This window comes from Chaetodon trifascialis, chromosome 13 (assembly GCF_039877785.1).
Source record: "Chaetodon trifascialis isolate fChaTrf1 chromosome 13, fChaTrf1.hap1, whole genome shotgun sequence".
Lineage (NCBI taxonomy): Eukaryota > Metazoa > Chordata > Actinopteri > Chaetodontiformes > Chaetodontidae > Chaetodon > Chaetodon trifascialis.
The window spans coordinates 13,982,548-14,009,209 of record NC_092068.1 but is presented as its reverse complement, the minus strand read 5'-3'; the positions used below and the strand labels follow the sequence as shown (position 1 = coordinate 14,009,209).

The 26,662-nt window shown below is 42.7% G+C and overlaps 1 protein-coding gene across 1 annotated transcript in view; it reads left to right on the top strand.

Moving 5' to 3' along the window:
* Positions 1–12,185: 12,185 nt before the first annotated feature.
* The window catches only part of wdfy4 (WDFY family member 4), a 39,218-nt gene continuing 24,741 nt past the window's right edge, over positions 12,186–26,662 (top strand). The window contains exons 1-27 of the mRNA XM_070977805.1: positions 12,186–12,221; positions 13,145–13,402; positions 14,510–14,621; positions 15,395–15,522; positions 15,897–16,025; positions 16,148–16,337; positions 16,917–17,106; positions 17,521–17,681; positions 18,835–19,067; positions 19,165–19,304; positions 19,684–19,802; positions 20,084–20,185; positions 20,289–20,479; positions 21,408–22,138; positions 22,300–22,393; positions 22,475–22,689; positions 22,841–22,944; positions 23,083–23,311; positions 23,917–23,993; positions 24,077–24,295; positions 24,424–24,602; positions 24,697–24,928; positions 25,395–25,546; positions 25,621–25,732; positions 25,816–26,006; positions 26,113–26,265; positions 26,408–26,481. Of these exons, the coding sequence (XP_070833906.1) occupies positions 12,201–12,221; positions 13,145–13,402; positions 14,510–14,621; positions 15,395–15,522; positions 15,897–16,025; positions 16,148–16,337; positions 16,917–17,106; positions 17,521–17,681; positions 18,835–19,067; positions 19,165–19,304; positions 19,684–19,802; positions 20,084–20,185; positions 20,289–20,479; positions 21,408–22,138; positions 22,300–22,393; positions 22,475–22,689; positions 22,841–22,944; positions 23,083–23,311; positions 23,917–23,993; positions 24,077–24,295; positions 24,424–24,602; positions 24,697–24,928; positions 25,395–25,546; positions 25,621–25,732; positions 25,816–26,006; positions 26,113–26,265; positions 26,408–26,481 (4,736 nt within the window). The 5' untranslated portion in view covers positions 12,186–12,200. The remainder of the gene's footprint in view (positions 12,222–13,144; positions 13,403–14,509; positions 14,622–15,394; positions 15,523–15,896; positions 16,026–16,147; positions 16,338–16,916; positions 17,107–17,520; positions 17,682–18,834; positions 19,068–19,164; positions 19,305–19,683; positions 19,803–20,083; positions 20,186–20,288; positions 20,480–21,407; positions 22,139–22,299; positions 22,394–22,474; positions 22,690–22,840; positions 22,945–23,082; positions 23,312–23,916; positions 23,994–24,076; positions 24,296–24,423; positions 24,603–24,696; positions 24,929–25,394; positions 25,547–25,620; positions 25,733–25,815; positions 26,007–26,112; positions 26,266–26,407; positions 26,482–26,662) is intronic.

Below are 26,662 nucleotides of genomic sequence, written 5' to 3'. Positions count from 1 at the left end.
CACAACACCCGCGCCTTTTAAAAATGTCCACTACACCCGATACTCCAACACGTCCTCAACAGCGAAAACGCTTGCAAAAGTACAGACATGAGTGGGAAGAGGCACATCCTTGGCTGCACAGCGTCAGTGGAGATGATTACTATTTGACTATTGTGATTTGATTTGTCGGATGAATGATCATTTATTTAATATACAGCAGTATCAGCCAATATAAATGGCCATTTAAAGAACAAATCACACTAATGGATTAACAGTTAATAGATAAATATTGTTAAGAGAAAACGTTTATTTTTAAAATATATATACATTTCCAAAGAGCTGGAGGGAAATCTGAGATATAAGAAGCAAATGTCAGTTCCTGAAAGACTCCGAGACTAATTGGCTCAGATGCTGAAAATAAATGACATGACCAAACTTGAAAATGGAATGGATCTGCTAAAATATGCCAAGTCATGTTATGTAATGCTTTGGGATCATGAATGTCAAATGACATCTTTAGCTGACTCTGTAACGATGATTAAGTCATCCTGCTGAATAGTTTTGTGCTTTGACCTCTTCAGCTTCATCGATTTTAGTAAATATATGCTTGAATCTGAATTTGATGCGACAACACATTTCAACAAGTTGGGACAGGAGCAGCTAAAGACTGGGAAAGTTGTGGAATGCTCCAAAAACACCTGTTTGGAACACCCCACAGGTAAACAGGTTCATTGGTAACAGTTGAGAGTGTCATGGCTGGGTATGAAAGGGGCATCCTCAGTCGCTCACAAGTAAGGATGGAGCAAGGTTCAGCACTTTGTGAACACATGATTGTATGAAGGAGATTACTACATGGGATCTTTGTGCTACTGATGTCAGTAAACACAGATCATTTGCGAATGATTGCGTTCTGTTTTTCCTTTTTTTGGAATCGGGGTTGAACATGTGGGTAGAATGAAATCAGTGTTCGTCTCTTGTATTTGACTCTTCGGTGTGTCACGTACTATCACAGCTGTTTGTTTCTGCAGCCCATCGCCAGAAGCTGATGTCCGATAAGAAGTGCGCAGCAGAGAAGAAGGCTGAGATGGAGGAAGTCATCGCTCAGGTCGGTGTGAGCAAAATAAGATTAAAATGCTTCTTTTTGAGTCACTATGAGCAAAAGCTGTTTTGGAGTTTTAAATAATTCACTGCTCTCATTTTCCCTCTGATACAACCTTCAGTTGGACAACTACACCCAGCAGCAGCAGGAGCTGACTGATCTTTTCGGGAAATACAAGGTCAAGTTGCCCGCCACAGGAAATGACCTCACACCTCCCATCTCTTCAGCCTGATGTTTCAGACGTCCATCGGACCCGGGCGGAATATACCAGGGTAACATGAAGCCTAACGTCGTGGAGAATCTTTCACTTGATGTTTTCATAATGAGTATCAGCGTCGACTGAGTGATTTAATCTAAATTTGCAGCTATCTGAGGCCTGAAACAGCTCAGGGAATCTTCCTCAACTTCAAGCGTCTGTTGGAGTTTAACCAGGGAAAACTGCCCTTTGCTGCTGCTTAGATCGTTTCCTAGACTAAAAATGTTTGTAGAGCTTTCTGTGTAATCTATGTCAAAATGTTTATATTTTTGAGGAATACAGTGTTCAGTGATCATTACATAAATTCTTTTATTAGTGTGGTTTAATTGTTTGCATGACATCTGAGCTATCTCATTAACTAGGCTAATTGATTGTGCAATAACTAAATTGTGTGCATGTGGCACTTTGTTATATATTTTCCTCATTGTATGTTAAATAGGAATGCATGTAATTGCGGCTTTATGTAGCCTAATGAACAGCACTTTATATGCAACAATGTTGCACAATAAAGAATGTGTTCAAGCTTTAAGTATGACTAATTGCATTCTTGATCACCCTTTTAATACAAACAGTGGCACAAAATAAAACGTGGTGGTCATGGTCCCAAGGAGCTGAGGTGGGCGTCCCTTATTTTCATTTCTGAAAGGTGGCAACCCTACCGGGCGCCAGCATCGGTGTCGACTGGCAGCTGGCAGCCCACCGCTCCTGGTATGCCGCAGAGGATCGACAGACCAAGGATGGGATAAATGCGGAGAAAATAATTTCATGGGAAGCATGGCGGGCAAATGTTAAGCTGACATTTGTGCATTTGCATACAGGTAAGATCACAGATTACCACTTCCTGATAAGAACCAAATGAATCTTTGAAACATAAACTGTCTAAATGTGTCCCGGTTTGTTTGTTGCTGCTGATATCAGTCGCTGAAGGGAAGTAAAACAAACAGTAGAAGTAAAAAAAGTAAAAAGAGCCGGACAAGCAAGCAGTATCTACAGGGACAACAGAAACAGAAACACAACTGAGAGTCAACAGGCGTGCTCGCAGCTCTGTGGGGTGGTATTTTAGGCTTTGAGCTAAATGCTAACATTAGCATGATAACATGCTTACTATGACAATGTTAACATCCTGATGTTCAGCATGTGTAATGTTTACCATGTTCTTCATCTTAGTTTAACATACTAGCATTGCTAACATTTGCTTAATGGCTAATTCACATCGTATGGCCTGGGTGGTAAAGACGAAAGAATGCCATGCCGCTAGCCTCTGAACTGTGAGCGGAACAATTAGATTTGACTGATTGGAAATCAATGATATTTTACCATACATCCATACATTCTAAAAATAGGGTATGGACATTTCTAATCACCTTGTCTCTGTAGTGTGTACCTAGCCAACACCCTCTTATGTTCACAGACTGCGAACAGAAAACAAAGGGCTGTAAAATGGCTCCGCGAAATCCTGTGCATCCACACAGCCTGTGAAAAGCATGCAGCATGTCTAAACTCCAAACACTCAGGAGAAGATAAGCAACTGTATCCTGAGGAAATCGTCTCTCCCTTAAAGCTTTGCCGTAATGAGGCATCAAAGCTCGGTCTTCAGCCAAAAATGAGATGTACCTGTGAGATTAAGGAGATTTTTAAGTGCTAATAAAGCCCCTGTAAAGACGCATAACCTCAAAATACTGAAGAACTTAAGAATTTCATATCTATCAAATGACATTGCCACCCAGTTCTTCTATTTTGTAACTTCTTCAGCTTTAATTCCTTTGAATTCAGGCGAATAACAGGAAAACCTGACTAAAAGTACAGAAAATATTTGAGAACAGTGCACAGCCACCCATAAATCTACAGTTATCATTCCTCTTTTCATATCTCCACGCCTCATCCAACTTCCCCACACAGGTAAGCACTCCGCTGGAACATACTGTATTGATGTGTGCGGTACTCGAGTCAATAACAACACAATCTGGTGTGACTAGAAATGAGGAGGCTGGCAAAATGGCGCTGCAGTGACAAGCAGGTGGTGGTTTGGTTTTGATGAATTAATAAATTCATTAATCATTCGTAAGATTTCAGCCTTGAAACAACCTGGCATCCTAAAAAGAGCTATCTAACAATAAAAATAAACAACAGCAATAATTTAATGAGGCTAAGACTCAAAAAGGCCGTAAAACATTGGTAGCTGCATTGTTGTTGATAACCGAAGTATCCATCCATCCATCCATCCATCCATTTTCTCCCGCTTATCCGGGGCCGGGTCGCGGGGGGAACAGTCTGAGCAGGGACGCCCAGACTTCCCTCTCCCCGGACACTTCCCCCAGCTCTTCCGGGGGCATCCCGAGGCATTCCCAGGCCAGCTGGGTGACATAGTCACCCCAGCCTGTCCTGGGTTTTCCCCGGGGTCTCCTCCCGGTGGGACATGCCTGGAACACCTCCCTAGGGAGGCGTCCAGGGGGCATCCGAAAAAGATGCCCGAGCCACCTCAGCTGACTCCTCTTGATGTGGAGGAGCAGCGACTCTACTCTGAGCTCCTCCCGGGTGACAGAGCTCCTCACCCTATCTCTAAGGGAGCGCCCCGCCACCCTGCGGAGGAAACTCATTTCAGCCACTTGTATCCGGGACCTCGTTCTTTCGGTCATGACCCTAAGTTCATGACCATAGGTGAGGGTAGGAACGTAGATTGACCGGTAAATCGAGAGCTTCACCTTTCGGCTCAGCTCCTTCTTCACCACGACAGACCGGTACAGCGACCGCATTACTGCAGCCGCTGCCTGTCGATCTCACGCTCCATCCTTCCCTCACTCGTGAACAGGATCCCAAGATACTTAAACTCCTCCACTTGAGGCAGGAACTCTCCCCCAACCTGAAGGGAGCAAGCCACCTTTTTGCGGTCGAGAACCATGGCCTCGGACTTGGAGGTGCTGACTCTCATCCCAGCTGCTTCACACTCGGCTGCGAACCGCCCCAGTGCATGCTGAAGGTCCTGGCTCGAGGGAGCCAACAAGACAACATCATCTGCAAAAAGCAGAGACGAAATCTGGCGGCTCCCGAACCGAACCCCCTCCGGCCCCTGGCTGCGCCTAGAAATTCTGCATGTCCATAAAAATGATGAACAGAACCGGTGACAAATAATAAATAATATAACTAATAAAAGTTATTTCAATTCATCTTATGGCGCCAGACATATCATCATCAAAATCAGGAGTAGGGCTGTCAATTAATATCCTAAATTCTAATTTATATTCAAATTGTTGAAAAATCCATACATTCGAATATGTAAATGAATACTGGATTGTGGGGAAAAAGCAGCATTGTTTTGGTGCCTGCTGAAAGGACTTCATGATGGACAGGAGCCACACAATCAGAGTTTCCATTGTGCTGTACATTACTTTTATTTATTTATTTATTTATTTATTTATTTATTTATTTTTTACCAAGAACCAAGTCCGACATGTTTATGTCTACGTAGTAGTGTCAGTCTAAGTGTAAAAATATTAAACATTCCGACTCAATGTGCTGTTTCCACCGCTGCTTCTCTGACGTCAGCCAGCTCTCGCTCTCCTCTCCCCATTCCGTGAATTGAAAGTTTATTTCAACCAATCCAGAGTTAGTAATTAATGCCGAAACATTAAAAAGGTGATCCAAGAAGGTTTTTGTCGAGTTTTATTTTGTTTTTGATGCATTTGAAGAAGTTTTTTTAAAAACGCTAAAATGACTGTTTTTTTGAATGGAGTCTGGTGGCTTTGGCGACAGCGCAACAACAGCTGTTTCTGCTTAAGCAAAACAGATCTTACTCATCAACAAAGAAGTATCTCTGTATGGATTCTTTCCATAATAATGTCAGACACTTATTTGTAGGGTAGCACGGTTGCACAAGTGGTCACACTTGTCGCCTCACAGCTAGAAGGCCCCCGGAATCCCGCTGTGGGCGCTGGTGGCGTGTCCTCCACCACGCCCTCGGTGCCTGCTGCTCGAGGAAAAAGGGGGCCTTTCTGTGTGGAGTTTGCATGTTCTGTGTGGAGTTTGCATGAACCTAAGGTTTCCTCCTTAAATAACTCCCACTAAAAACATGCAAGTAGATCACCAAAGGAAGGAGAACCGAAGCACCGAAGGAGAACTGGTCCCCGGGCGCCGGCGTCGGCTGGCGGCTGGCAGCTGGCAGCTGGCAGCCCACCACGGATGGGATAAATGCGGAGAAAATAATTTCACGGGAAGCATGCACTGTAAAAAAAAAAAAAAAAAAAAAAAAAAAAAGATTAGGTGACCCGACTTAACTATGTCAAGTCATTTTGTTGCTTTGACTGAGTTAATTTGAGTCAACTTATAGTGTCAAGTTTTTTACACTTCAAAACATGAGTTCATGCGACATACAGTCTGTTGACTCAACTTCCTGTATCAAATAAGTTGAACTTAAAAATATTATTTGAGATGTTGGTTGAATTTATTTTATCAAGTTCCTACAACTGTGAATCAAGTTGGCTCAACATGGAATACATAATTGCTATAACTTGCGATTTGTTGACTCAACTTTCTGTATCAAGTAATGTGGACTGGAAAACATTACTTAAGAGAACTAAAAAAGATGTTGGTTGAACTTATTTTATCAAGTTAGGGCAACATTATTATTTTGTCTCATGCTTTATTGCCAAGTTACTTGAGTTTACAGAAATTGCTAGATTTCAAAATTTTAAGCAAAATAATATCTACAAAGAATCTACATGAGAATTAGACAAACTAAATATTAACACAAGAAAAAATAGCTGAACAGACAATTCAATAAGGACCTTTATTTAACCCCCAACAAGTCCAACTTCAACCAGCCTTGCTTCAAAATAAGTGTCAATGGATGTCAAGACATCAAAAAAGACCTTCCTTGGGACATATTAAAAAAATAGCCCTTACACCCTCTAACACACTTTTGCTCACAAACTGAAATTACACTGTCCCACACATAAATAATAATAATAATAATAATAATAATAATAATAATACATAAAAAGAAGAACCTTCCTTTGAGAAACTTGCTCAAAATGTTGAAAATGAAAACATTCAAACATTACTGAAATGTCCACTCTCTTGACAATTTCTCTATAACATCACATGGATTAGTGTTCCTCCAAACAGAGCAATAGAAATAAGTCAGAAAATGAAAACAAGGTGGACATATAATGGACAATTAGTGTGCGTTGGTTCGGCGAGGAGAAACACTTGCAGGACCACCTCATTGAGGGGCAGTTGTCCCAAACAGCACAGCCTACACTGAAGTGAAGTAACCCTGTACAGAAAGAAAGAAAGAAAGAAAGAAAGAAAGAAAGAAAGAAAGAAAGAAAGAAAGAAAGAAAGAAATACAACCATTATCAGCACAAAACACACTAAGTTCAGTTTCCTTATTGTGTATGTGTATTTTTAGATGTGCAAAATACTGTGCATCACCACAAAAAAAAATTGCACAGTTCACAATTTAAAGCTTCCAGATTTTAATGTATCCTAACATGAAATAAACACAACTTTATTATAAAGTGGACACACTTGGCCATGTCACTCATCTGAATGGTAAGTGATTACATTGTAAAAACAGAAGCCACATGGCACAGCACTGACAAGACAGCGAGAAAAAAGAGCTTCTCATGAGTGATGTGTGTACCGTTACATTTTGTATCCATGGAAACGCACAGCGGTGGCAGCCATAGACATTATATACGTAGACGCCTCATTATGTGCTGGAGCATAATCCAGCATCGCCACCATATTGGGTGGGTCTCCGCTAGCACCAGAGCCAACCAAAGTCAATGTAAAGAGAGAAACTATGCCCCTATTTTATTTATTTATTTATTTTATTTAGCTTCCCAGCCCCAGTTGCAAGCTTAACAGGGTAGTGTAAGACACTGGAATGACCTGGAATTTTAAAGCTTACTTTTCCAGGCCAATGAAGTGCCCAGGTTCTCACCCTCTGAAATGCACATCGCCTCTCCTTAATCCTAAAAACACTCATTGTGAAAAAACTTTCTCCCTGCTTATCTCTGGTTCTCAGTTGCTGTTGTCTCTTGCTGTCGGACGCGCACCGGAAGTATTGCCCGGAAGTACTGCCCCGCACACTCAAGTTCGAAGGTCAACGGTCGCCATATTGTGCACGGAGCGAATGGGAAGCGTCAGTCAATGAGGCGTCTACGTATATTATTGTCTATGGTGGCAGCTGCCAGATGGAGATCAGACCCGGCTTTTTTGGTCAATAGGAAAGGAGCTGTATGCCGATCTCTAGCGGGTCGACGCGGGTTTTTTAATGCTAGTCTTATTTCATTGGGGAAGCGGCTCATTGTTACCGGGCTGACACGGTTTTTTTTGTTTTGTTTTTTAATTTAAACTCGGTCGACCCGCTTTCAAACGGCACAGGGCTCCTTTCCCACTGCCCAAAAAAACCAAACGCAGCCGATGGGCTGCGTGGCCGTTCACCCCCACTGCTACGTGTTGCCATGGATACAGAGTGTACTCTACATAAAAAATATCCATACACTACGGCAGTGGTCAGTGTTTTTCCACTCCTCTTCCTCGTGGAACATAAGTTGCTCTGTTATTTCGCTGCCTTGTCAATCTTGTGCCAGGTTGTCTGAGTGCGAGCAAAGCCTCTTGTACAAGTCGCAACGTCACGTATATTAGCGGGTTGATCTAGGTATAATATACCCACAGGTGACACATTTTTCCGTAATAATAAAGACAAGTCTCACGCTGTTTCACTCCTGTAAGAGTACACTGTCGGTGCCGAATACTTGTTACAGTCGAATATGGGGCTCAACCCTACATTAACTTGCTGTTTCACTCTGGCGGTGCTAGCTAGCTAGCGCTACATGCTAAAGTATTTCCGTTCATTTTAAAATTGGGAACCACGTCTCATGCCGTCTTGAGTGAACGAACCTGTGTGCCTTGTATTTGGGAAAAATAATTCCCTGGGTGAAATTCCCAGGGTGGCGTTGTTGACAACATTTAAAGGTCGTTTTGACCCCCTCCTCCTCCTCGCTCCGCCACATTACTTTGTTGTAATGGGCAGAGTTCTCTCAGCTTGACAGCAATAGTCCTTCTGACTAAAAGCCCAAATCCCTTTTAACAGTGTAGTTCCACTGTGTCCCGCTCTGAGCTCACGCAGAAACCTGAAATTTGACTTAAAAGTGTTCCTCGATACCGGTCGATGAATCGTCTTTCACACATGCACACGGACAGTCAATCTGGTTGTATGTGAACGTGCAGGATAGCAGACCTCCACCTGCCCAGCAAGATCACGGGACTCTGCCGTTCACCTCAGGCGCACGAGGACATCGTTTGCATGAAACTGTGGCCAGGTAAGACTCATTATGGAAAAAGTATATATTTGAATAACATGCCTAAAACTCAGCGGTAGTTTATGATCTATTTGTAAAATCTACCGAGAAATATAACTGTTTTTGACAGTGTGGCAGTCGCTTTCGTCCCGAAGTGAGGACTCAAACGGGACGCTGCGGGGCTCGCCGAACCCCAGTCAAAAATCCACAAATTTAAAGTTATCTCGCTTTTCTCCAAAATCTGCGTCGGTCCGCGTGTTTTCGATCTGGGAAAGTAATCAGTGGGCTCTGCTGAGTAATTCGGCTTAAAAAATTGACCATAAAAAGGTTTTTAAGGTGTTTTTTCGGTGCTTCATCAATTGCTTATTAGATCAGGCGAATTGAACTGCGTTCGTCTATGGCTCATCGAAGCTATGGCTTGTTGGGTGCTTCTTGACATTAACGGATCATTCATGTAGCGTCTTAGCTGACATATTTCTGTTCTATATTTGTTTTATTTTGTATGGGGCAGCAATCTCTCCACATAATTGGCTGCAGGTCAATTATAGGTAGGGTTGCCACCCGTCCCGTAAAATACGGAATCGTCCTTTAATTGACAATTAAATTGTGCGTCCCGTATTGAACTAATACGGGACGCGATTTGTTCCGTATTTTCACAAATGTCCAATACACATGTTTGTCACACACACACACACACACACACACACACACACACACACACACACACACACACACACACACACACACACACACACACATCAACACTAAATCTAACAATAATAAACAAACTGAAACACAGGAAAAGGCCAGCAAAATTGTCGTGAGGGGATCCACGCAGGACCCCGGTCGTGCGTCTGTGGCTGTGTCCCAATTCAGGGGCTGCATCCTTCGGAGGACCCCTCCTATGTGGCCCACGGAGGACGCGGAGGCTCCTCCGTCGGCCGCATCAACCATCGGTAAATGGGACCATACGTAGACACCTCATTGACTGACGCTTCCTATTGGAGCTGACGTTCAGCGCGGCCGCCATCTTGGATGGGTCTCCCATGCGCCCCCAGTGCATTTATTTCCACGGAGGAAAGTGTATGCCCAGCTACTGTAATCATCACAACTCCTCTAATTTTTACCCGATTTTCACACGGTTTGGTTTGTTACAAACGTCAGAGATGTAGTTATGATACAGGACGCTGTCACACATTAAAAACAAATGCTTCCATGCTGAAATACTTTGTCTTTGTTAAAGAGCAGAATACAGACATATGGTATGGCACATTAATAAATGTATTAATGAATTAATTTTAGATTTTAATAAAGAAACAGTTTGATTATTCATTTGATTCTCTCTCTCTCTCTCTCTCTCTCTCTCTCTCTCTCTCTCTCTCTCTCTCTCTCTCTCTCTCTCTCTCTCTCTCTCTCACTCACTCACTCACTCACACACACACACACACACACCGTCTGGCCTGACGTGTCTAAATTTAAACAACTGTTCACAGCTTTAGGATGACAAAGATTCCATAATAGCCTGGACTGAAACTGCTGATGTTTGTGATATACACTAATTTTAACACATACATACATACATACATACAAAGCTCCCATATACTGCTCAGCACATTTTTTCCTTCTTTCTTTTTTTTAAGGCCTGGAAAAGTTAGCTTTAAAAGTCCAGGTCATTCCAGCGTCTTACACTACCCTGTTAAGCTTGCAACTGGGGCTGGGAAGCTTAATAAAATAAAATAAATAAATAAAATAGGGGCATAGTTGCTCTCTTTACGTTGACTTCGGTTGGCTCTGGTGCTAGCGGAGACCCATCCAATATGGCGGCGACGCTGGATTACGCTCCAGCACGTAATGAGGCGTCTACGTATATTATGTCTATGGTCATACTGACCATGAGTGTGATGGAGGCTATATTTAAATACATCTTGTTTTTAAGGAGACTTGATACAACTTTTTAACTTAAGTGTTAATGTAACTTGTCAATAAATTTATTAACTTATTAGAGGAAAATGCATCATGCTATGCGATAATTTAGCCTTATATCACCCCTGCCTGATAGCAAGCCAGCCTTTAATTTCATAGTGACGCCTAAGATACTTCATGCAGCGGTAATAAAACTGTTAAATGTTAAGCTGCGGCATTTAGAGACTGCATGTCTGCGACAGTGGCTGAAAATAATGCGTGTTTGGTTGGGACGAGATAAATGTCATTGCACGTGCTGTTAGCTTAGAAAAGTTAGTACGGCGACAGCAGTGCGATGATTTGAGTTTAGCCAAGAGAGTCGTTATCGACTGAAGGCAAATCAGTGAATAAACGGCTTGAAAATGGGTGACAACGCGCCAGTGGGTGTCCGGAGAGAGAGGCTTTGACTGCGGCCGATGCAGGTACGATGTCAAAGAGCGACAACAGCAGCTCTATTGCGACTTTTATTTACTTTTTGTACCGCAAGTCTGCAAGCTCCTTTCATCGTCGACATGTGGACGTATCGTATTACTTCAGAAAAATCACATGAATGATGGAGCCATGCAATTTCAGTGCCAAAATAAGCCATGCCACTGAGTTATTATGCTAGAAAACCACAGATAACGACTGAGATTATGGCTGCGTCATCAATGCCAGTGGTGACACACCAGTGGTTTTTCTGCTAAAATGTCCTCAGCAAACAAAATGTATGTACATGACTGAACAGGTTTGACGGTTGTCTGTTTGGGACAGGTGTCTCATTTCTCAAGATCAGGCCCCTTTCATCATATTTATGACCCACAAGATGGCGCTGTTTAGCCACATTATGTCAGCACTGCCTTTAATCTGTCACCGATACCACCAGCAGTTTCCCAATCACTGCACTGACGCGCCACAAGCATTCAAACCACAGAGACCTGTTTGTTATGACTGAACGCCCGGTGCGTGAGCCAAATTAAAAAAACAAACAAAAACAAATCAAGATGACATCCGTTGGGATGTTTTCTGACGCGGTTAAACTTTTGTTTATGTTGTTAAACCCTTTAAACACAGTCCAACAGACCTATCCTTCCAGCTATTTTCTGCAGACAAACACGCAAAATGCAATTTGTGTCTAATTGTTTCACCTGGAAGTCAAAGCCTTCAATTTATCCACACAAACCTGTCATCACAAGCTGTGTTTGCTGGCTCCCCTTCGGTGAATCATGGGATCCTGTCGCTGTGATTCATCTCATGCCAGCCTTAAATGACACATCTATTAAAAGCAAAGGGACTCTTCTCTGAGCTGTAGTGGGAGGGCCCCATACAACCAGCTAAACAACAGTCTTTCACTTCTGCTTCTTTAAGGAAGTTAGGAAGCACATGACCTGGGCCAGCTGATAGAAGTTGCTCTGCTTGTTCAAAGTTCAGTCTGCATGTTGCAGATTAGTAAGGGGCGGGCAGTTTCACAGAAGGGTCTGCACAGTAGGCGCCGGTCATGTCTTAGCAGGTCTCTGCTTGTCTTTCCTCCTGACATGGAAACAGAGATAGACCACTCATTCAGTTGGAATAACACAGCACAGATGACAGCGTCCTCTTGGAGCTAGAAAACTGCCACATGGCTCTCACACAAGTGCAGGTAAGAATATGAGGATTTGATTGTGTGTTGCATGAGTGATTTTCCTTTTCAATGGTATGTTGAAGTCACTGTACAGTTGATCATCTGTGCATTTTTCACTTTGACACACTTGATTGTGTGTCAGGATAAAACTCTGCTTCTGCATTTCACACGTAAGGAGCGGCACAGAACATTTTCACACGAGAAAACATCAAAGTATTACGAATTTCTGGAATGTGAGCCACTTTTTTCTCTACTTACCATCATAACTGATTCTATTGGCCTGCGTCAGTTTAGCAGCCTTGTTTCGACCAGTAGCCCTCATTGTTCATCACGAGTGTATGTCTCTACACGGAAAGTGCCCAAAATAATACCACTGCAATGAGGAAACAGTGCTCCAGTTAAGCCTCAGTAATACAGGAACATGTCTGCTTGGCAGCCAGATTCCTCATCTGCACTTGGTGTGACAGAAGTGTAACATTTATATTAACAGCCTCCAGTGTGAAAGACTTCTGTAGAGGAATTATTTCATAAGATTAATAACTTGATGTTAGGGGCTACACTGAGAGGGAGAGGACAACCTAGGCTTTGGTTTTGTATGAAAAAGGTCCAGATTTGCTAAAATGCTTTTAACGCCTATTGGCTTACAAGTTCCAGTTAGTGACAACTGGACATCAGTCACACCATGTGGATCCCTCACAGAGGCTGATGACCACTTACTGAGCAATTCACATGACTGTCAGTGGCCTGCTCCTCTGTCTGGTGATATCTCAGTGTGCTCAGGGGAAGAAGGTTTGGGACAAATTTATCTGAGGAAGTGAGGCAAACCAAGGAAGTATGATGAAAAAAATACTGCAGATATTATGTAAACTGATGGTAGCTAAAAAAAGAACAGTGGAACAGTCTGAACATCTCTCACTTTCGCCTCTCATTTTCCCCTCCAGGACCAGACTGCTAAAGGGGAAAGGATCAATAAGGAAACTGGAGAGCTGAGTGCTTCGGGGGAATTATCTCTCTCTGTGGAGTTGAACGTGGACAAAGTGGAGGGCTCTTGTAAGGACCCTCAACTCCTGCAAGAGCTCAGGGAACAGCTGCAGGAGCTGGGAATCCACACATGCTCGAGCCCTGACCACAGAAATGACGATGTTCCTGTAGAGCAGAGAGAGGAGCGTCTGCTTAAAGTCCTGCCTCTTTACATACAAGTATGGACTGTTTCTTTTTCAACACTGAATGAAGGCAAAGTTTTTCTAATGTCAAACTCTTTAAAGGATTAGAAACAATCAGCTGGAGAATCATGAATGGATCACGGCGGGAGAATTTAAAGTGGGTCCACAGCTCAAGTTAATATTAAACCTTGAAAAGCTTCAATTGATGCCTCAAGGCGCTGTCATTTCTAAAACTGTTCCAGACCACTTGAATGAACAATTAAAACAACATGAGGCGGCAGTCAGATGTTTGGCCCTCAGCTGATCCCACCGCTGTCCTTGAATGAGTCTGTATGTGGTCTCTTGGAAAATCTGTACAGTTCACTGAGCTGTCACATGAAATACAACCGCACTTCAGATCCATGGCATCAGGCCTCGGTTTGTTTAATTGGAAATAAACTGTCCAAAGTTTCGTCATCAGTGTGACGCAGTTCAGGCACAGTGATGAAGAAACCTCCCCACTTTTTTTTTCTTTGCACCCTGGCACACAAACTGTCTAAATTCCATCACTGAACTGCGAGTGTGTATAAAACCATTGATCGGGCTTACAGCAGACATAATCACTCTGGTGTGTGTGTGTGTGTGTGTGTGTGTGTGTGTGTGTGTGTGTGTGTGTGTGTGTGTGTGTGTGTGTGTGTGTGTGTGTGTGTGTGTGTGTGTGTGTGTGTGTGTGTGTGTGTGTGTGTGTGTGCCTGTGTATTATTCTGTGTGTGTGTGAGCCTCATGACCAGAGATTTGACCAGAATGTAGGGCCTCACTTAAGAACAGCAGACTCAGTGAAATGCGATATCCTCTTATGGAACTGAAAAGAGCATATAGTACTCAATGGCTTGTGTTATTTTTAGTGTAGTGCATTAGCCAAAGCAGTTGAGATCTAACTATAATATAATTGCATTGTTTCACTGCATCTCACATTTCACTGCGCTACAGCAAGTATGTCATGCATGAGTACATTCAGTGTGTACATTTTTTGCCAATAATTCCATGCTAAAATGGTTAAAAATTCATATTAGAGACATGTTTTCACTCCACTTAATGCAGGCTTTAATGTGTTTTTTTGCTCTCCAGTATCTTTTTATGACGGAGTCTCTCCTCTGATCCTAGGTCTGTGAGGATGGTGGCAGACTTGAAGGTCTGAACATAAAGGGGCTTGCAGCTCTCACTGCTGATGCTGTCATTCGTAACATCCACAACAGACTGACAGAAAGGCCTGCAGGTACTAACAACTGCTCATTTCAGGAAATACAGTGCAGATATTTTCCAGGTAGAGGGACTTTCTACCTCCTCTGTCTACTTCTGCTTTTTCAGTGTGCCTTGGTTCTGTTCCAGTGGTTTTTTTCCTCATACTGTAAATCACTCATGTCATGTAACCGAAAATGCCAAAGCACATGCAATCTGTTCTTATGATACTTGTTCTGTTCTTGAGGTTGCCATGTTTTTTCTGGCGACCTGCTGATGTTCTGTCAGTTTTGTCTCTCTTTATGTCTTAGTCTTAGTTTTTGTATTTTTCTGGAGGAAGGAAGGAAAAACTTTTTTGTTTTTAAGGAAATAGACACTTCCGGGTTTCGTTTTGTAAGTTTAATGACGGTTAACATGATGCATGTACTGCCTATTTAGTACTTTGTAGCTATTTTACCTGACAAAAGTGGGACTTTTTAAGTGCACACCCTTGTCACTTTAAAATAACTTTTCAGGAACTGTGAAGCATGAAGGCAACACTTTCCAAAATAGAAACGCGATGCAAATCTTCTCTCTGAACCTGTGAAAGTGAAGTGAAACATTTATGAGAACACTTATCCAACCACGCATGTTACTTTCTATATGAACTTGAGTATAGAAATGAAATATGGATTTTAATTTTAGAGATTTCTGTGAAAGTAGATGGTGAAGAGTAGCGGCTGCAGTATGTAGACAGTCTTGTGTCTTGTTGCCTTTGTTCATGACCTCTTTGGAGTCATTGTTCAGAAAATGTGGACTTTGTGCTTTCAGAGGGGGCTTGTGGTGAGGTGGTACGGTTCTTCCAGAGGCAGGAGACAAAGGAGACAAACGGTGAAGCGAGAGACAATCAAGGATGGCTGTTGTTAAAATCTCTTCTACTGCTGACAGCTGACAGCTCAGTGAGTGATAATTAGCTTTTAAAGTCAAGTGAAATTTCAGAGGCAGGTTTCTTTAGTTTCAGTTCATCAGTGTGTGAATTGACATTCTTTTAATATAAGATTGGAGTCACTCATTCATGAGCAAATTACCCTTATTTATGTGAAATCGTTGACTGGCAGTGGACCACAATACGCCATATTTATCACACATATCTTCACAATGTATCAAAAAAGGATGATATGGGTTATTATTACTAGTAGTATTGTAAACACATTTTGAAAGTAAGTTCAGAATTTGTTTTGTTTTGTTTTTGATTTTTAGTATTTTGAAATCAAACTATGAATACTGATTTATTTATTACTATTTGCGTGTGTATGTTTGTGTGTATTTGTAGGATATATTGTCCTGTATAAACCCAGCGCTCCCTGCTGCTTTGGTGAGATGTCTGTACCTACTAGTGTGCCTTCCAGCTAAAAAAGAGAACATAGCCAAAGAAGAGACCTTTCAGGAGCCACTAACACAGGTCGGTTGAGGCAGTAACCTCATTGCCTGTTTCATCCTCATCATGATAGCTCTACTCACCAATTCTCTCTGCTGCCTCTGTTCTTTTTCATTGGATTTTGGTCTTACTCCAACCTTTTTCAGGTTCTCCTTCAGCTCTGTAGGCAGCCGGACAATGTGGAGAGACTGGTGGAAACTCAGGAACTGCAGTGTCTCATCATTGGCCTCACATCACTATGGGACCAGACCAGCGCTAACTGGAGGCATCAGGCCTCCCGTGTCCTCAAGGCAGTCTCTGCTGTAGCAACAAGCAACACAGTCCCGAGCTTGCTAGGTGATGTAATTCAAAACTATTTGGTAAATAAGTAAGCATTTCTGTTAAGTAAGCATAAGTAAGCAATTGACGACTAGGTCAATTAGTTGTTCTGCTTCCATGGTATAATAGACTCTATTCCATCAATTCCACTGAACACATAATGAAATGAGATGAGTTGATTATACAGACACATGACCACACATCCCAGCAGAGACATACTGCAAGTATGTTTCACACGATGCCTTCATCAGAACAGATAATTCACTCAAATGTTCTGGTTCCCACAAGTTAGCTTTGATTTGTTTGGGACTTTAAGAAGTTGCCAGCATTTTCCAGCATGAGATTTTGTTCACATGACTCCATAGCTCTTTGCTATGAAATTATTCCACAGCAGTTTGCTATACAGGGTGAAGAGAGGCTAAGAGTGAAGGATTTTATTCTGCCATAAACTGTAAAAGTGAAAAACAGTCCAAGGAGAAGTGTGCTTGAAGCAGTACTTGGTGACACATTGGAAACTTTGATTGCGGAGACGCTGTGGTTCTGTGTATTGTATGTCTTTTACTACTTCACTGACCAAGACTGTCTTTTCCTCATTAGGCAAGAACTGTGTGCGTATCTGCACCCAGAACCTGTTGCACATTAGCGCTGATGTCTCCGGACCGCTGCTAGCTGAGGTGGCCGTGGCTGTGTTCAGCTTTGTTAGAGACACCTATGCCCTCAGCCCAGCCCTCTTCATGGAGTTTGACACCAACGACGGCTACAAGGCCCTTGAGAACATCCTGAAACGGTGAGTTGAAAGTACATGATCAGAAAAAGAATGAAATCACTATGAGATTTCAGGACTTAGGAGCAAATGAGACTCATTTAGCGGTTTAGCGGTCTCATTTCTTGTTTAAAGAAATGAAAGGGCATCAAAATAATTTGATTTCTGTCTTTGTTAGGGCAAGATTGAATAGACATTCTGAGAAATGAACTGGAATTTCATGGTCTAAATATATAGCCCTTTCAAAGGGTGCAATTATTCATATAAATGTCATTTGTCTGCTTTTAGAGCCAGTACAGAGAAATCTTTATTTCTCACTGGTTCTTATTTAAGATAACTCTATTGTTACTCTATTGTTAGTGGAGGGGCTGAGAGGGGTCATACTTCATCAGAGATTTGTCTTTACCTTTTTTGTCTCTTATCATTATACCATCATAGCTGTGAGGAAGGTGTTTCTGTGGATCAGTTCCAGCCTGTGGAGGAGTTACTGGCCCTCATTGCATCTTTCACTCTGCTTGGAAAAGCTGAGCTGAAAGTGGCTCTTTGCGTCACTAATCCCCAGCCTCCAGCCTTTAAGTTCGACCCACCACTCACCAAAGGTAGGTCAAGTCTCCATCATTACTTCCGCATCGGTATTCTCTAGTCACTCCCTCTCTAATTATCTCCTTATCCTAATTAACTCTAAACCATCCCATCCAAATTCAAACTCCAAATCATCTAATTATTATCACATGCGTAGCTCAGCAAAGATAAGCTTAGATAGGGGAGAGGGCCCACCCAAATTACCACACCGTTCATCCCTCCTTTGCACTTTTATTCCCTGATATAACCCACCGAAACTGCACCACTCCCTTTCCTTGATTTCCCACACACCCTGACTCCCCATTTCCCCAACACTACCCCGCTGCAGTACACAACACCCCTCAGGTTAACAGGAAGCTGAGGTGATTATGTCTGGGATGATGAAGTGGAGGCTTCCCCACTAACTCTGTTAGGATGCCCCACATCCATTCACCACTGGCCTACAGCAACCAGCCATCTATCATAGATGCACACACACCTCCATCCAACACTCATAAATAGAGTGTCCATAATAAACACACGCAAACCCATCCAGACATACACACAGACACACACACTCAGCACCCATCCATCACATCAAGGAGTATATCTCTTTCCAGCAGAGGGACCAGGGACTGTTTTGCGCTGATCTTATTTGGTTCTGATGCAATTTTGACTATGTGTGAAAATGAATCCTATTACTAACCAGGTATATATTTATTCACAACAAACAAAGTGTGTTTTAGCCCCGACACTAAGACGTCCTCTAAATATTTTGACAATGCAGCAAACAACCTCTATCAAGCAGATTATGCTACTTTTCTTGTGCCTTCATGTATGTTATGTTGTTTGTTTTCAATCTATCTATGTATGTGTAATTCAATTGGCTCGTGGAATTCAGCGTGTGCTCTGCATTAAAGGTTGTTTATAATTTATTGGTTTTCCTTTTTCTAAGAAATTGACTCCCTGACCTTGCCAGAGCCAAATCTGATTGAGCTTTAAATTCAAAACCTCTTTTGGCTAAATTGACAAGAATACATTCTCTCCCACTTGAGACTGTGAAAATAAACAAACAGGCAGACCATATTCTATTCAATATGACCGGTTTTAAAGGGCTAACACCTCCTTTGGCATGTTTAGTGTAGTGACACTTTTTCGACTCTCCATCTTTTAATTTACCTTTGTATTCAGGTTCAGCAGTAAAGAATCTGCCCGCCTTCCACCTGCTGCAGGCGTCGTTGCTGCGTTCTCGGGATTCTCTGCTGTGTTGCCAGCTTCTTCGAACTCTGCAGACAATATGGGAGAGAGACCCAGCCAATTTCTTCCTCTTGGAGTGGACTGTTCAGTCGATGGCCCAGCTGGCTGCCTGTGTGTGGCATAAACCAGTGCCTGTCCAAAAACTATTCTTTTCACTGCTGGAGATGGTATGACTTCTAATGTTGACAGCAAAGTCCCTGTGCATACCTTTTTCTTTGATACAAAAAATATATGAGGTCTGATTACATGCTGTCTTTCCTGCAGGTGGTATTTAAGATGAACTACATCCCCCATGAGACCTTGCGGGCACTGCTGGGTGTACTGAAGCAGAACTGGGCTGGGACGCTGGCAGGAGGAGTGGCAGGAACAGAGTTTGGGGTGGTGGCCCTCAAGTGTTTTTACAGGTGAGAAGTACTAGTTGGTCACATATTATTCAGAACTGTTCAGGATACTCCATCTTAAAGAATTTTATCTTGAATTTCTCCTCTGATTCTCATCAAAATTTGTTCTCCTCTTGTCAGATGAGAAGCACACTCATACATCTAGTTTAAATAAGAAATAACCAAATACACAATTTTCTCAGTCACTTCAGTTTGGTTAGTCTGATCCTTAGCTCAAGTGTACACAGGACAGATAAGACAGGATAAATTGCAAATTTTAAGTATGAATTTATTATATTTCTTCATAAATTAATGGTCAACACCACAGGTTGCAGCTGCTGGAAAAGTGGTGCCATGTTTCCTTGATGTGGGCTGGATAAGACCTGTCTCCTTTTCTCTGCAGGATGACAGTGCACAGTGGTATGCTAGCTGAGGTGCTGAGTGACTGGGGTCTGCTGGAGCTGCTGCTCAAGGAACTTCGTAGGAGAGCTAAGATCCTCAGGAAGGCTGGAGTTCAAATAAGTATGAACCAACATATTTGTTTCCTCGACTTCTGATGTGATCGTGATTGAACAGCTACTAAGAATAGAGAGTGATTGTTTGACATGACAATACATACATTACGGTGAATGTGGAGATTGAGCAGCATGGCCACTAATAATTCAGTACTTTTACTTTCAACGTGAGTCTTTTTTGAAACACAATTGGCATGGACCTCATCAGTCAAATATGAACATGTGAAATGTCTTCTCATCTTGTATGTTTATTCTGTGATTTGCATCTGAAGCTCTTTTTCTCTTCAGATCCCCAGCAGCTGCCATGTGTGGAGGAAAGTGAAAGACTGCTCACTACCTGCATGCTTCAAGTTGTGTCAACTCTTACCTTACGTTCGATCAAAAACACAGGTATTCACATTTCTTTCTTTCATGTCCATTTTTTTTTGTGTCTTTATTCATGTCAGGCCTAGAAACTGCTGTTGTACAATCAATTTTTGCATGTGTATTCCAGTGTCAGTGCGAGACCTTGGTATGGTTCCCTTCTTAAAGATCTTCTTGGATGAGGATCAGCATCGAGGTCCCACTCTGAGCATTTTGGAGCAGCTCGCTGAGATTAACCCTGAGGAGTTCATGAGCACAGCCATCGGAGCCCTCTGCTCCTCTACACAGCAGGAACTTGGTTTGAAGCGGGACCTTTTGCAGGTACATACATATTACATGCACCTATAGTCACATGCAGCAGCACACACACATCCAGAAACACTCACATGCAGTGATCTCAACTGAACTGTAAATGTAGTCTCCACTCTACATCAAATCATAACAAACTGTAATGCTCTTAAAACATTACAAACTAGTGAATTTATTTTCTTAGCATGTGGGACCCTGATTACATTAGAGACAAATGCAGATTGATTTGCTAAAACAGGTTTAGCTGTTAACTCCGGACCGATTTGATTAGGCAAGCAGCCTTGTGCTGTGGCACGCTGAAGATTACCACCTCTATCAGATCAGTGAGTGGGACAGAGATCTGATTAAGCTTAACTAAGTTACACACCCACTGTATGTGTCCGTTTTTATAGATGGCAGCGAGAAGAGCATTTACTTGCAGATATTGTGTGTATTCAGTGTGTGTGAGTGTATACTGTTGTGCTCGTTTGTGCATGCAAGAGCTTGTGTGAGTGTGCGAGTGTGTGTCTTCTTTGTGCTAACATCGTTTGCAGGTGGCAATCAGATTGGGTGCGACCTAGGTTGGCAAGTGTTAAGAGCCATTGTGATTACTCCAGTTTCAGTTAATCACATTTCCCTCTGCGTTCTGCCTCACACATTACCTATCTGATGGATTAGGTCTCTAAATTGAATAAAGCTAATGTGATTTTGTTCACCTCCAAAAACTAGTTACCAGAAATGATTTATGATATATCTATATGTTTCATCTATTTTTCATGACATTTTTTTTAATTGATTAGGGAGATGCTTTTAAAAGCTGGAGCTTTGGCCAGAGCTTAGTGTCTATCAAAATGCACTCTCTCTGAAGTAAACAGAATCTGCTTCGTCATATGTATGGTTGTGTTTGGTGATTCCACATGCTAACTGTTCAAATGGTCTTTCTGATTCTTCTTCAATTCAGTCTGTGCTGAAGGTGCTGGATAGCCCCAACAGCTGGGACGCCTTCAGGAGAGCCGGAGGCTTCACCGGACTGCTGTCTGTGGTGATCGACATGGAAGGAGCTCTGTCTGACCCTCCCTTGGGGGACGTGTGGAAGTCCCTGGGGCATCAACAGCTGCTGGACCTCCTCCTCCTCACTCTCCACATTCTGGCCTTGGCTGTGCATCTTCACACAGTAAATGCACACCATTTTGAGACTGGTGGCTTTTATGAAAGGCTTGGGGACGCTCTTCTCCACCTGGGCTGTTTCCATCACAGTGAAGGCCCTGAGAAAGAAAAGTTTGATGAGGAGGCCTCATATCCCAAGACTGCAGATGACAACCAGTCTAATGGAAAGAGCTTCCACCAGTTTGTTGAGTTAGCAGAGACCCGTGAAGCTCCCACCACTCCCTCCACCACACCACAACTCAATCTGCCCGTCACTCTTCGGACATGCATAAGGCTGCTGTTCTATCTCGACCAGTTCGCTACAGGGACCTACTCTCCTCTGGAGTTAAACTTGGGACGAGAGCCTAGGGATGGGTGTGATGAAGATAAAGAGAAACTACATGGACCAACAGGGCATGAAGGAGTGTACTCAGGGCCATCCCCTGTCCTCTTGGGGTCAGGTCTTCAGTCCCTAGAAGACGCACAGGGAAGATCCAGAAACACAGCACCCAGTATTTCGACAGCCTGCACAGAGTCTCAGTACAGGTGGATATTTATAACTGTTTGGAGGTGGTGGAAGACTCAGCCATATTCCTATGACATGAATTTGATCTACAGCCATATCTACATTGCAGTAATGAATTGTGTCTGTGTGATTTCACAAGTATCAACCTGTATTTGCTTTGTGTTTTTTGCTCGGCTTACAGTAGGTTCACCTGCAATCATACAATTCTTCATCCAGGAGCAATCCGAGTTATTATGACTCTTCTTCCATCAGTGTTTACTCCAGAGGACCCACAGGTACCTTTCTAGACTGGAACATGTGACACTGCCTAATGTTACTTACTATGTATGACACAAATTTATTTCCTTCTTTGCCAGCTCTCTATGGAGGTGCAGTTCTCACTGGCGCACCACATTCAGGCCATGGTCAAATCTGAGCGAAACCGCCAGGTAATGTGCGAGGGGGGTCTGGTCTCCACGCTCCTGTCCCACTGTAAACGCATGTTGCTGACTCCAAACCACCCGTTACATCTACCTGTTACACGGATCTTGGAGAAGCTCTCCTCCCAGGCCATCACACACGCAGACTTCAGGTGAAACATACTCAGCCTCTGAGGTTCAGATGCATGCATTTCCTTATCATACTGAAGATAAAGCAGCTTTTGGCTTTTTTGTGCCACAATATTCTGTGTCTGACATGGTTTTCTTTGGTTTGGTTTGGTCTGGTTTCCTTTTCCTCTGCAGAAAGTTCTTGTGTTTAGGGGACCCTCTCATGTGCGTGGCAAACAGAACGGCCATGCAGTTACAACTAGAATGTCAACCACTGGTCAACGCTTCTGTTTCAAATGGTACATACATTTTTTGTTATAACAACTTAATCTTTCTGTTATGCCTCCTGTTTACTGATGCATCGTGAGTTTTAATCTGGTCTTTCAAGCACATACGGAGCAGGTCACACTGAATTTTGGTTGTGTTTTCTAAAACAGGTCACAGTACAGAGGCAGATGCCTCATCTGCACCTCCAGTAAAGACACTGAAACGGACCTTCAGCTTGTTAAACTCCTCAACTCGCAGCGAATCGTCTGTTGGTTCTGCGATCCCAACCCACCAGATCATCAGTCTGGTGTCTATGACATCACCACGCACCTTCAGACCACACCGGGTCTCCTCCTCACCTGCCTTTGTAGAGTTTGACATGAGTGAGAGTGGTTATGGGTGAGTTCTTGTTTCACTTGGTTAAAGTTGCTGCATTACGCTATTTATACAAACTCGACACTTCCTGTATCCACTTCAAATTAATAAGGCTTTTATTGTGAAACATATGTAGAAACGTGTTGTGGAAAACTTGACTTGCAAAGTTCATGTACAGCACTTGAAATGTTGCAACTGCCATCTTCCCATACCGTGTTTGTACGTTACTATAACATACAGTTTGTCTGAAACATTTGCACACATACACTCGCAGTGACTTTCTATCACTAGATGAGTAATCCAGAGGAACAACAGGTTTCTCCTAGTTTTCTTTTTTTGTTTGTGTTTGTGTTATTTGAGACTCAGCTTTTACTTGCCGACCGGCTTTTATTTGAGGAAATATGGTAATATTGAAAAAGATGATTATCGACATGATGAAGTTTAATGAAGGTCAGAACTTAATATAGAATGAGGATGAGCAGTATTATCTCTGCTTGATCAAAGACTGTAACTGTGCTATACATAGAGTAATCCTTCAATATGAATTTCTGCAAAAATGATCTCATTGAGGTGCAGCTTGTGATGAAATCACTTTGTAATGTTAAAACAGTGAATTTGTTGCTTTGCAGCTGCCTTTTCCTGCCCTCTCTGGCCACAGTGAAAGGAGTGACTGCTGATTTAATCTCAACAGGTGGAATCGGAGGCGGTAGGTGATGAGTCCAACTGTTTAATTCATATTTGTGTGTAAATCTTAATAATATGTCTAATCGTCTCCCTTTCATGTTTTAGACTGCCGGGGCTTCCCCCCTACAGCTGGTCTCTCATTTTCCTGCTGGTTCCAGATCAACAGGTTCAGTTCGGCCTGTGATTCCCACCCAATCCGTCTACTCTCAGTGGTTCGCCATATGTCCCGGACTGAACAACAGTACATCTGTCTGTCCATCTCCTTCTCGGCCTATGATGGCTGTCTGGTTATCTCTACAGAGGAGGAAGCATTCACATACCTCGGTAAGAAAAGCAATAAAGGTTGGTCAATATTTACTTTTGATAAGCTTTCCATAATGTTATGTGATTTACAAGAAATTGTAAAAACTTTCTAGCTTTCACAAATGTCTTACTTCATGTCCGTGCAACAGATATGATGGAACCAGAAGTTTGCAGTCCCACTTCTCTGCCTACGTCACTGAGGTTTCGCTGTTCTAGCATGCTGGTCCCAGGTCAGTGGCACCATCTGGCTGTGGTCATGGCAAAAGACGTGAAGAAATGCTGTCTGGCCACAGCCTACTTCAACGGCAAGGCAGTGGGGACGGGAAAGGTATGACAAGGAGAATGACCAAGGAGCTGATGATTATCATTATTCTTGGTCTAATGTGGCATTTATGTGTTTGTGCATCTGCATTTTCTGCCAGATGAGGTATATTCAGCCATTCCCTGGTCAGTATGTCTCCATGGACCCCACAGCTGTGATCGATGTGTACGGACTGATAGGAACACCAGCTCTCTGGAAGGAGCACGCTGCTCTGGTGTGGCGAGTGGGTCCTGCTTACCTGTTCGAAGAGGCTTTGAGCCCTGAGGCTGTGGGTGTCATATACACACAAGGAACCGCCTACGTTGGAAACTTCTTGGCTTTGCGCAACACAGGTGAGTCACAAGATCTTGTGCAAGAATTTCACCAGATTTCTACAGTATGTCTTTCGGTTACTTCCTGTAAGTCGTCATGATAAGAGCAGAGAATGATACATGCTGAATTATTCAGAATAAGATGAGGTGTTTCTAGATGTGTTAGGAATTTAGTTTTGATCAATCACTCTTTTAGTTTTTAGGGTCATTTATGTCTTCCCACCATGCCATGGTATCCTGTTAATTATGTTGTCATGGTGCTCATTCCATGTGTGTATGATTTTCTCTGTAGAACAGATGGTGTTCGGTATAGGAGTACCTTATACACTGAGGCAGATCTATAACAATGGAATACTTGAAATTGTTACAACGTATGTGTTATGTGAGGACAAATAATTAGTACATTAATTACGCAACTAGTTTTTCTTAGTAGTGATGTTTATGGTGACACGTTACATTTGTCTTTCCTAACTCTGTTTGTGTCCAGGCCATGATCCAGATGCTGAGTCTCTCCCTCTCAGGCTGGTTCCTGAGGAGAGGATCTCATTTGGCATCAACCCAGCAATTTCTAAAATAACAACTGTGGCGCAGATCAGAGAGGATTACAATGAGGTGGACTGCAGGCTGATTGCTAAAGAGGTAAGGTGAGTCCATGTTGAACCTATGTGTTTGTTGTTTTGATACAGAGGTGCGATCATAGTGTGTAATTACAGATGGGGATAACATCTCGGGATCACTCCACGCCTGTGCTCCTAGCTCGAAACATCAGCCAGCACCTGAGTGGTACAGCTCGCACCATAGGAGCAGCCCTGGTTGGACATTTTGGTAAATAAAGTGTTATTTAGAGAAGTTTATTTATATTGATTCTTGCAGGAACATTTGTTAACTACACTGCCTCTCTGTTCTAGGTGTGCGTACGTTTACCCCCAGCAATGCATCCAATGGTTTCCTGTATGTCGGTGGGCCTACAGTTGCTCTCAGTCTGGTTGCAATGGCACCAGATGATAGCTCTCTGTACGCAGCAGTTAAAGTTCTAATTTCTGTGCTGGAGACCAACTCTGCCATGCAGCAGGAAATGAACCGCATCAATGGATACAAGGTCTGTCAGAGCTTGTAAAATTACTGGAGTAGCTGCACATTTCAAAATATGCTACCTTACTGTCGTGATCTGTCCTCATATAGTATATAATTTGCTCTCCTTGTAGCTGCTAGGTTTCCTGCTGAAGATGAAGGGCAGTCTGGTCAGCTATAGAACCTTTCAGCTGGTTCTCTATCTCTCAAGTTCAGCGGACCTGAGCTCTGGGTCTGATTTCCTACCTCACATACCTGCTTTCCAGGCCCTGCTGTGTGACCTGGAGGTCAGCTTCCATATTACAGCTTTAGATTTATTTATATTTATTTATTTTTATGTCCAGCCAGTATTTATTTTGAAAGTTTTTAATTGCACCTGGAAGCTAATCATTTAAAGCTGACGAAAGCGTTGTTGCTCTCTTGTTTCAGGTGTGGCAGAAAACATCAGATAATCTGGACCTTTCAGTTCTGAACCACTTTGCTGAAATCCTGAAATCCTCAAGGTTAGTTCCACGTCTTATGAGCGTGTGACCAAACCACACAGCATATGTTGTGGCTTCTAATCTAATTTACTATTAACTCACATGGCCAATAAGTTACATCACCCTCTATAAAAGGAGAGTCTTGTTGAGGATCGATCAGACTTTATCGGCTCTTCTGTCAACATCCGCAGCAGCCTGTCAT